Source organism: Nanorana parkeri, unplaced genomic scaffold (genome assembly GCF_000935625.1).
Source record: "Nanorana parkeri isolate BGI_ZX_2015 unplaced genomic scaffold, ASM93562v1 scaffold1400, whole genome shotgun sequence".
NCBI classification, from domain to species: Eukaryota; Metazoa; Chordata; class Amphibia; order Anura; family Dicroglossidae; genus Nanorana; species Nanorana parkeri.
The window spans coordinates 273,705-285,548 of record NW_017307668.1 but is presented as its reverse complement, the minus strand read 5'-3'; the positions used below and the strand labels follow the sequence as shown (position 1 = coordinate 285,548).

Genomic DNA, 11,844 nt, shown 5'->3' with positions numbered 1-11,844 from the left:
TTAACTCACTGGTCCATGGCGATACCAGAGCGCAGTCTAATTGTGCATGCACATCCTACTGGCTTTGCTGGTCCATTACCAGCCCTGTGAGTCTGTTTTGTTTCAATCTGAGCATATTATTTGCAGAAGAGAGCATAACACTCGAAGCACTAGTATGACAAATGATTGATAATCAAGAAATATTCATCTTCTGTATACAATGTGTATAGGTCCCTAATGGGTGCTGAAAGTATACCACCATAAATCAGTTATAGACAGACTAGAAAATGTTGTTCAAACATAAGCAATCTCAGTGCATGGTATATAGTCATTTAAGGGTGAAATTTAATTCTTGGGGTGGCATAAAAAAAAAAAGAGGGAACATGGTGGAGTTAAGGAGGGTAAGAAAGAACAGAAATTTGGAAAAGGTGACCCCAAAGGAGAAGGTCATATCTGATATGGCATAAAAATATTCCAATAAAATCTATTGGAAGGGATGTTTATAGACTCATGTCAGTGCCCACGAATATGACCTACAAAACCATTTCAAGAGAAAGAAGCTCAAAGCAGGACTGCTTCATCAGACATGGGGAAGAGTAGTGTCTCTGCACCAGTTTGAGCAAATCTTTAGGGAAAATATGATGAAATGGTTGTGAGCATCTGTACCACCTGCTACTTAGATTGTTTTATGGATTGAATTTCCATCCTGTTGCTTTAATTTTTTTGGTCACTTTGGTCAAAATCAAATGTGGATTTGACCCCATTGGCTGTTAGAAAATCGAATGAACGTTCTGAAAGCAGACTTTATAGAAAAAAATTATATTAGTGTCTGGTCAGTTTAAGACAATTGCCATAGTACTTTTTTATTAAAGCCCAATTCCAGCCTTGGAAAAAACACCCAAAGAAATGCTGCAATACTGTATGTCCGTTGTCTGTTGCAGACTCACCTCTCTGCAGTCCAGTGTTGATCCTCTTCTGGGTGGATGGACATGCCCCTTGGGGGTGCCTCATCAAGTGGCTCTGGGCTCGGGGAATGCTGTAGAGAACAGTGTTCACATCACTACACGAGGTCTGTTCTCTGCAGCATTCAGGACCTGCCCTTCGACGAGGGCAGAAGAGGAGAAAGAGAACCTATGATGTCACATGACCAGACTCTAGATCCATGCAAAAAAGGCCTGGTCTTTGTTCTGGGTGCTGTTGAAAAACTTGCTGTCTGCATACTGAACACAGGGTTGCTCGGACTCTGCCTTTCTATGAATAAAAGGCATTCTCTAATTGGCCAAGAAGCAGAGGAGGGGCGGATGACATAAATTTATTTTAATTTGGCAAAAGTATTAATTATAGCAGAACACTAGGAAAAAAAAAAAACACCCTTAGCTTCTTGCTTTTGACTAGGGGTATTGTGTAAAGGACTTTTACTCACCTGATCCCCGCTACTGCAGGCTCCCAGACCAGCACCGTACCACCCATGCTCCAGTGGTTGGAAGCCAGTGACATTATCACATACAATGCCTAGTCCATAGCCCTGCATTATATATGAGGGCGCCAAGGAAGGGATCCATGTTCAGGGAATTGGTGCTCTGTGGCTGGGAGTGAGTGGTGAACAGAGAGTCTTGTATTTGGTCACACTAGGCCATGTACATGTATTGGGACATGCTACACTGCTTATTAAACGCTGAGCTACCACTTTCAGTTTAGATTGATTATGGGATTTCACACCCAACAGAGAGTTTTATGTCGTGCAAGTAAAACAAAGATCTCCACGTATTCTGAACAGTAATAAACACTGGAAAGAAGAGAAAACCTCCAAAGTTGTGTATGCATTACTTTTTATTAGAGAAAATGTATGACTGTTTATTCCTAAATAAATATACATGTAGTTAACATAATAAAACAATACGCGTTTCTTTCTTAGTTGATGGCAAAGAAATGTTTAAGGTCCCAAAACATAAATACAAATGTTTGACTTGTACAAGTCAGGCTCAATGTGTCATTTTTAGTTTTTGCATCTCTATGTATTGTAACAAATAGTTTTTTTTAAATAACGGACTGATACGTGTGGATCTGCAAGGCTATGTGTATAACACGTCAGAACCAACACACAAACACAAGAAAGTGCATAAAAAAAAAAGAAAAAGAGTAAAGCAAGCAGCATATGCATTAAAGTGTCAAACCATTATAAGAGTCATTAAATACTGGTCAGAAGAAAAACAGCTTGTATAACAAAGAAAACGCAACAATGAAGTGCACACATTCCATGTGTATCATGACAATCTATTGAGAGGTGCACGGGTAACAGTGCTTGAGCCTAATGGTGCTTAGGTGAGGTACAAGTAGAAGGCAGGAACAAGAAAAAGTGGCAAGTGACCGGTGCAATGCTTGTGAGACGATGCTGCAAGAATGCACATCTTGCAGCAACATTTGTACACGGAAAGGCTTCTGCACACACATCAGTATCGCGGTTTGGTTTTCAACTTTGCTTAAAGTGTATCTGAACCCGAAAACAAAAAGGTCATATATTGCAGTTTACCAGTCCTTAGATGTTGCAGATTGCATTTGTTTCCCCATTTTAGTGTTTTTTCCCCCTTTATTTTTCACCTGGTGATACAATTTCTTATCCTAGGGTGACAACAATCATTCACTGTACTGTATTTATTAAATGAGCAGCGCTCACCCTTGGTTGCTTTCCTGATTTGGACTACAAAACCTCCCTTCTCCTTAAAGCAGAACTCCAGGGAATATTATTCTGAACCCTTGCAGTGCGGCTAGCCCCGCACTGCAAGGGATAAGTGCTCGTTTTTATCTAGAATCAAAAATAAAAAAAAGGACATACTCCCCTGATCCTACAAGCCGGCTTGCTCTTAAGACAGGGTCCCTTCAGCCTGTCTCCTCCTCCGATGCAGCGATGAAATGTCCCTCGGCATCCTCACATCCTATACACAGTGCATAGAATGTGATGACTCAAGGATCTTTAGACTGCTGCAGCGTAGGGAGAGAGAGCCACTAGAGACTGGTCTAACAGCAACCCGGCTTGGAGGATCGGGCTAGTATAACTGTTATTTTAAAACCTAGACAGAAATGAGCACTTAACCTTTGAGGTGCAGGGGTATCCCCACTGCAAGGGTTAAGAATAATTTTCCCTAGAGTTCCGCTTTAAAGTAGAACTGAAGCCAAACGTTTTGTTGTTCGTTTGTTTTAGTTGTGGAGAGTAAAGGAACGTTCTAACCCCTGACAGCGATTTTTTTGCTCTCTGTGTCATATTGGGGAGATTTCCCTTCACTTCCTGTCCGATCGCCACAACAGGAAGTGATAGGATATCCCTCCAAAGTGAGGAAAATCCTTGGGGGTCAGCAGAACCAGTGTCCCCTTTAAAAGATTCCCCCTCTATTCCTATTCTGGTGATTTTCCTTCATTTCCGCTGATAACCAGCACCAGGACATATAGAGAGGGTGAAAAAGTTTTGGATTGAGTTGCACTTGGATTTCATAACATAGGAAGGAAGGGTTGTGTACTTATGAGAAGATAGTTTGGATAGCAGATCACATTGTTGGAGATTTCAGTACACATAAAGTTATGGAACCACCACACCTAAGGAATGGTAAGTTGCAATTTGTGACAGTTTTCGTTCTTAAATGTATATATTCTTTAAAGAAAATCATAAGAGGAACATGGAAGCTACCGCTGTTACATTTTCCTTCAGTAGATGCTAGTTGTCTGGCTGTCATACTGGACCTTTTTGTTTCAATAATTGAAATCACTGGCCTGGAAAAAGTATGCAGATCAGAATTTCTGACTTCTCTGCGCATACTTGCCAGGTCAGTGACTCAAAAGTATTGAAGCGAGTGAGTCAGATTAACAGCCAACACAACAACAGATGGAAGCCAGCAAAAGCAGCTCAAGGATTTCTCTCATTACAGGATTACTTAAGTAGGAAAGACGGAGGCTGACATTTGTATAAAAAAAAACACAGATTCCTATGAAAGAATTGCCCCCTTTGTACTCGGCTGCTTGCTTAAAATGCATATTAGGGAAGGGGCTAAAGCTGGCCATATGCTGGTAGATTTTCGTATGAATGTTCATACAAAATAACCCGTCTGGACATTTGATAATGCCATCGGAGGCTTGACAAATGTCGTTTAAAATTTCATTCGAATTTAACATTCGATTTTTAGGAATGAATGCAGCATTCTCGAACGAAAATCACATTCATGGGTCAGAATTTTGTTCGAGAACAATTTTCCATCCTGCTCCTTCAATTTTTTTCGGGACTATGGTCAAAATAGATTATCCATTTAAAAGGAGAACTATGAGGTGAGTGAAAATCACTCAACCTCATAGTTCGAGTCGGCATGTGACAATGAAACTGTCACCCGTCGGCTCAATAAATCGGGAAGTGAGAGGACACATGCACGGCTCCCTGCAGGGATTCCCCCCCTCCGCGCTCCGATCCGCTGACTGGCGGAACGGACGGGGGAGGGGGCGGGTACAGCTGCCTCTGCCTCTAGATAGGCAGAGCCAGCTGTCAATCACGCAGCTTGGTGGATCTCGACAGTAATGTCAAGATCTGTCCGGGCTGCGGCGGTCTCAGTATATCGCGAGCTGCAGCTCGCGGTATACTGAGCTTTGGGTCACGGGAGGACGCTAGTTTGTGTCCTCCTGTGACCCTTAGGAGAACTATGGGAAAACCACTTACCTCATAGTTCTCCTTTAAACCTATTGACTATTAGAAAAATCAAACAAATGTTCACAAAATTTTTTTTTTATAAAATGCTGTTGCTGTATGGCCAGCTTTACACCTAAAGCATAGTTAGATCTTAAATACAGTACAATGGGCATTATTTGTAGTTAATAAGACCAATGGAGGGAAAAAAACGGTTTACTGAATCTATTCGGTTTACTGCTATTTTTGCGCCGTTTCCTATAGGCTCCAACTTACAAACCAGCTACCTGCAGCTGAGGTTAAAATGTCTAACTGATGATGAGGGGGGTTCTTGGATGGAACTGAACTGGATGTAAATCGCGGCACCGCTACAGGTACAAAAATATTAGAACACCGTTATCTCTATCCAGTACCTATTAGCTTTATGCATTTCAGTAGCTACTCGTTTAAAATATGTATTCATGAATTTTGTGTCTTGCTTAGAGTTCTCCTCTATTTGCTATAGGCAACTCATCCACAATTATTTCAATCTATGTTTATATAATTAGCTATAATATAACGCTGTAATATAAGATGGCTACAAACATGTGTTAGGTGGAGACTAAGGGTATTAAAAATAACCACCTCCCAGGTAATTATACCTGGCTTTTGAACTACAGTACATAAAGAACCTGCACTGTTAAGTAATAACTAGCCTACATTTCACTGCAAGTGATATGTCTGCACATTAACTGATGACATTACCAATGCATTGTATGACATTACTAAACATTCCCTTGGCATCGGTAAGAACTAAGGGCATACACCATTGCTTAATAGGCGGTTAAGGCAGATGATGGAAGCCTGTTGGATTTAAATATTATTACTAGGAGTTTCCAATGTAACACATCATATAAGTGCTTTCGGATGTCAAAGGCACTTGAAAGATTCTTTCAAGTTGCTCGTAGCAACATTATTGTCCACAATGGTGAGCGGGAACAGAGCACTCTTTAAAAGCATGCCTGAAAATGTTTATGTTATGGTTAACAAACCACGTTCCTATCAAAAATGGCTGGGAAGAAAAAAGCAAGGTGGGAAATGTCCAGCATCCTTTGTTAAATGTTCTCTAGTATCCAATCCTCATTGGAAAGGGAAGGTACAGTCAAAACAAGGTTTCCTTCAGAGTCTTCTCTGCCACCTTTATGAAGAGCACTGGCTTCTTGGTAGTACTCTTCTTCCTCATCAAAAAATCCATTCTCCATCGCGTAGGAACATTCTGCACTGGAAGCAGCCTGGCAAGCACCTTTATATTCTTGAATTGATTCATAAAGTGAATATAGCTGGCACAGGAGAGACATGTCGAGTTGTCTTAGGCCAACCTAAAAGAAAAAAAATGGAAAAACAGAAAAGCTCTTATAAAGTTGTAAGTATAAAGGCTTATGAAATAATCCTATGATCACATAAATAATGAAAGTGATGACAAGGCAAAGAATACATTATTTATGCTTTTCCACCAAATAAACACTTAAATATTTATGTTCTGCGTGCCTGGACTAGAAAGCTTAAAAACCTTCTCCTGCGGGGATGATACTGGTAGACAAAAGCAGAGACATTTTCATTTGTAACTTTCACAGCAAGTCTGTATCCTACATACAACAACAACAACATTAAAGTGGAATGCCAGGCAAACGGCCAAACACACGGCTGAAATATGTTTACGGTTTTATCTGCCAAATGTTTTTTCAAATTGTGTAGCCACTCTTGTTACATGTCCTTGTTACATTCCAAGCACACTGCAAAGCCAAGAAGCTCCGTCTACCTGGACTATTTATACGGTTCCGGAATCATCTCACTTAGAGATGACACAGAAAGCTGCATTGCTGAACCAGGAAATGAGTGGTATATGCCATGTTATGCAGTGTGGCAGAGATGACAGATCACAAGACTAGCTGTACAGAATGGCCACCCCTTTTGCAGGTAAATCAGTAAACGTGTATTTAAAGCCGACCTTCACTCTAGAAACGGTCTTTTCCTCCCTGCAACCCTCCGCAAGTTTGAAAAAGTTGATCTTTTTTACTTTACCTAGACGAAAATGACGTGTCCTGCACCCGCAGCCTGCACCCTGTCACATATATCAGAAGGCTGGCGGAACACAGACACAGAGCGGCCAGAGGGCAGACCTGGTGGTGCATAATGCGTGACCAGCTGCAAAAACTTGGAAAAGACCAGTTAGGAAGGGATAGAAAAAGAAAAACAGTTCTTTAGGAAGTGCCCCGCTTCCCTGTCCCAACAGATTTTACCCTCTCCTTCTGCAGACGTATACTTATCTTAATTTGATGCCCATGGCCTGCAGGGTTCGTTTATATCCCACACTGTAAGTCCTCTCTCTCTCTTGGCCATGTGTGTGCAGTAGAGACCCGTAGACTTCTACATGCAGCCGAGAGAGAGAGAGAAAGTAAACGTCTGATATGGGATATGAACACAAGAGGCCACCACCATCAGATTTCAGCAAGTATGCATCTGCAGAGAGGGAGGGTTGGAATCTGTTAGGTGAGGGGAGTAGGTCAAAAAAGGATTGAAACTGCACTTATTCTTTAACTGTGCTCATTTCCACTCTCAACCAAACTTTTCAAGCCCTCAAATGGCTGGCGTCATATCTGATCACATGTGTAGCATCACGGCAACTACAATCCAAATAGAGGCCAAGATGGCTCCTTCCTTGGCTGTAATAGATAAGATTATGCTTTAAAGATTGCTGGTAATTAAAAAATACATTTATGTATCAATGAAAACAGAGCTGCATTCATTTGCATCTTTTAGATCTGCCTAGAGTTCAGTTTTAAGCCAATATTTTGGCATATCTAAAGTGTATAAGGCATATTAGATGTAAAATGTGACAAAATATGAATCCTATGTTGAAACATTAGAGCATACTGTACATCTAAAATGTGAATAGTCCAACAGTGTGCAAGTTACCCAAAATGTGTTCCTGCAGTCCTACTAAAGGAATAGAGACTGTTCATGCAAAAGTAATGTACACTAAGGATAGTGAATAAAGGTGAAGCTGCATTCACTTCAACAAACCAATCATGTTCTAGCAACAATCCTGTTTTTTTGCCTACGCTTGCTTAACTTGCCCACATTTTCTATACTACCCCTGCCCTCCCTACAAATTTTAGTTTAGGATTGCTTCTGGAACTCGAACCCTTTTTTCTTTCACCAACCTAGATTCAAATTTTCTCTAAGATAGCCATTATCTCTAAAATAGTTTGGTAACATTGTTATTGGTGTCAACCCGTGCCATGATCACTACATCTTCCGAGGCTCCACTCAACAATTGATCTATTATTTAATCCACAAACTGTCAAACCCATATCTAAAAAAGGGACAGATTATTCTCTGTCCACCCAACAACAGAATCCCCTATCATTATCATCACATATGGCCTTTTCTTTAGTCCTATTCCCATTCACAATCCAGCTCATATTCCCCCGGGGTGCTAGATATGCTGCTGAAGCTCTACTACCCTACACTTGCATGCCAATTCATCCACAAAATTCATATTTATTATGCTTTGCAAGTTCGAGGCTACCCTCCCCTCTCCCTGACATTTTCACCTATGTCTTCTTTTAAATGTGACCCCGTTACATATTTCTAGGGTTTGATCTTGCACATTTCCACCCACCCATTCACTGGCCCAACCACTAGTTACCTGGCTCTTATGTAGACCTAATGGCTTTATTACCTTTTATATCGCTGACTCATTAAAGCTGGCCATACACTAGATCAGGGTGGATAAAAATAAAAAAAAAAATCGATTTTTTAAAATCCAATTTAAAAATCTGATTTTTTTAAATTTAAATCTGATTTTTTTGATTATCAAATTTATTTTAATAAAATGCTTTTGGAGTAAAAAAAAAATCTATCTAAAAGATAGTTTTCTATTTAAGATACATTAATAATTTAGTTCATTCAGCATGAACTAGAGCTTAGTTATGTAACATGAGCTTGTATATTCTGCAATATTTACATATTTGGTAAACTCATTTAATGAATCATACTCTGCAAGCTGAGATAACATGCACTGCATTGATGCATTCACACAATTTCACAGTAAGTAGCCATGAGATAAATCATAAAACAAAGTTCAGGAATAGTCCTTTATCCCATTGTTTTGCAAATCCACTCCCCTGCTGCCCGCCACATCCCTCACCTTGTTGTGTTACTGCCGCACCACCAGCCATCCCATTAAAGTGAATGGAACTGTCGGTGAGTCAACAGTGGGTCAGAGGAGCCGCTGAGGGACAGAAATGACAGTTGCTCTTTAAAAATGATGATTTAAAATCGAGTTGACTGAAATCAAGCCTTTTTACTAGAGATTTAAATCATGATTTAAATCAAATCCACCCTGCACTAGATTTCCAAATAATCGTTCATATGAAAGATCTTGCTTTACCACCCAACAATGCCATCAGACACTTGACGTATGCCGATCGAAATTTCGTTTGATTCTGGAATGAAATCTTAGAATTTAGTTTGTTTGAGAAAAAAATTTCATCCAGCCCCATGCAAGTTTTTTTGTCACTGTGGTCGAAATCAATCGTCAACTAATAGAAAGTCGAACAAACGTTCTTTCTAAAATGTAGGCAGTGAATGGCCAGCTCAAGCATGCAGATCAGTATTTTACCAGGAATTGGTTGTCTTGTACGTCGCACATCTCTGTAGATACATTTCCTGATTTTCGGTTTAGAAAAATGTAAAACCTTTCATACTGATAAAACGTTTATTAGGTGTCTCTTCTTTTCATCTGTAAGCAATATAATGAGGCTTGGGAAAAAAAAAAACCTGACAATAGTAGGGCATATCCTAGTATTTATCCTTCTGGATAAGAAAACAATTAGGTCATGTAGTCTACGGATATCCTCGAGTTTTACAGAAAGCGCCTCACTTAAACTTTTACAATGCCTGTATCCTAAATATATACAGGAACTATGCTGAGAAAATGTGCCACTTATCTCGCCACAGACACATACAAAAGGATGCCATTGTGCGTTTGTTTTTTTAATGTGCTACCTATAAGGAAAGCTTTACTGTTTGTCATTATGTCTGCTGTGTTACACCTAAGAAAAGGAAATAGCATCCCATCTATTCCCATGTGAAAAAAACAGCCATTTAGACTTTATAGAAGGGAAAGTAGGTGTTTTTCCTTTTAAAAAGCAAATATATACAAAGCTGGTTTACATTTGCGTGGTGTATTATGTTGCACGTTAAGATACATTGAGGGGAATTTGTCAAAACTGCAGCAGACAGAATCTGGAGCCGTTACCTATGGCAACCAATCAGCTTCTCTAATGGCTGCTAATGTACCTCAGCGTGTCCAAAATTGAACACAACCTTTTTTTTTTTTATAACGCGTATTGCCATGTGTTACAAAGTGCTTCAACATAGGTGCATTGAGGAAGGCGTGTTGGATTGCCGTTCAAAATAAATGGCACTGCATCGCACTTTTTCAAATGTTATTGGTGCACTTAGGCCTTGTTCACACTGCAGTATTTGAAGGTGTTTGACCCTGCAGGTCAGGTGGCTCTACACACAATGTGTACGGAGCCAAATAGCTCCCTTCAGGCATTTATTTCGGCCAGTTCTTTATGAACCAGTGGGTGGCCCTGTTGCCATCCTTCCATCAGGAAATTAAAGGAGTTGGATGTAAAATGCTGTCACTGTTGGGTAGTTTGACTGTGGCACACCCGCAGCTGTCATAATACAAAGAACACAGCGGAAGATTCGGCCATCTACGCTATTTAGCGTGGATGGTGGAATCGTTTCGGTTTTTTTTATCATTCAGCCCGCAGGTATGGTTGCCACAGGCTGACAGCATATAATTTGGTGCACAATTTATTTTCCTTGTACTCCAGTTTCCTAAACTCAAAAGTCCAAATATAATAGGGAGGGGAATGGGATCGTAAAGTGCCATGATCTATAAACGGACAAGTTGCCATAAAAGAGATTATGGATTCCGGTTTTAGAAAAATGAGGCGAAAAAAGCCAATTGCTTCTGCCACCTCCCTGCTCAGCAACAAGCTAGGTCACCAAATGCTCTAAATAGTTTGGGTTTTCATGACACCAGGGCTGGCAGAGCAAAAACAATTCTGGATTCCTGTTGTTTCCTTATATCCAAAGAGGTTTCCCTTTTCTATTTGATCTTACTCTCTGAATCAGACTGATGACATTTATCATCATATTGATCATTTTCACAAAGTCATATCACTTAGCAAAGGAGGTGTCAGGGCTAAGAGTCTAAGGAAATCTCACCGCTCCAAATCCTTAGCCACCATCAGGTCTCCCCAGGTGCTGGTCTAATAGGTGCGTCTCCACCTTGGAATGCAGCAGTATACGAACAGACCGCACTATCCAGAGAATTCCAATACTGCAGACTTTATTAAAATTCACAGCAAATCTGGTATACCAGTGAATAAAAGTGTATAGAGCAACAAATGCCAGCACTGCACACCCCCAACCAGCTACAACCTCTCGCATGTTTCACCAGCAGGCTTATTCATAGAAGTCCAGGCTTATTCATAGAAGTCTATGAATAAGCCTGCGGGTGAAACATGTGAGAGGTTGTAGTTGGTTGGGGGGTGTGCAGTGCTGGCATTTGCCGCTTTATGCACTTTTATTCACTGATATACTGGATTTGCTGTGAATTTCAATAAAGTCTGCAGTATTGGAATTGTCTGCATAGTGCGGTCTGTTCGTATACTAAGAGTCTGTTCTACAATATTAGTATTAGAACATCTCCCTTACTTCTTTCTATTCCAGCCTGCACAGTCAATAGGGCATGTATGAGAAAGAGGTTTGGTAAAATGTTGCTGCCCATAGGTCCAGCTCTGATCCAAGACTCCAAATATTTTGCTATTTTTGCCAAATAAAACATACTAGAAAAAAAATTTGATAACTTGCATCAAGCTGATTGATGAAAAAGATGTTTTAATAAATAAGTGTAGGTGGGCTAATACAACATGCTTTTAGGTGAAATTAGCTTGCATTTGAGTTCAGTTTGAGACACTTGTGAGATCTTCCGAAATTCTTCGACCGATACCTCTGACCTCAATTTGACCTCCAAAGCGCCATTGGGCTCCTTTTACATTCCTTCCGACTCCTTATGGGTAGGAAAGCAACCCCCCCCCCAAAAAAAAAAACCCCCAAAGAGGGAAACCCAAAAATTT

At 40.3% G+C, this 11,844-nt stretch overlaps 1 protein-coding gene across 1 annotated transcript in view; it reads right to left on the bottom strand.

The window, feature by feature from the left end:
• Nucleotides 1-5,531: 5,531 nt before the first annotated feature.
• FAM89A (family with sequence similarity 89 member A) overlaps nt 5,532-11,844 on the bottom strand; it is a 19,639-nt gene continuing 13,326 nt past the window's right edge. The window contains exon 3 of the mRNA XM_018569795.1: nt 5,532-5,997. Coding sequence (XP_018425297.1) covers nt 5,734-5,997 — 264 coding nt within the window. The 3' untranslated portion in view covers nt 5,532-5,733. The remainder of the gene's footprint in view (nt 5,998-11,844) is intronic.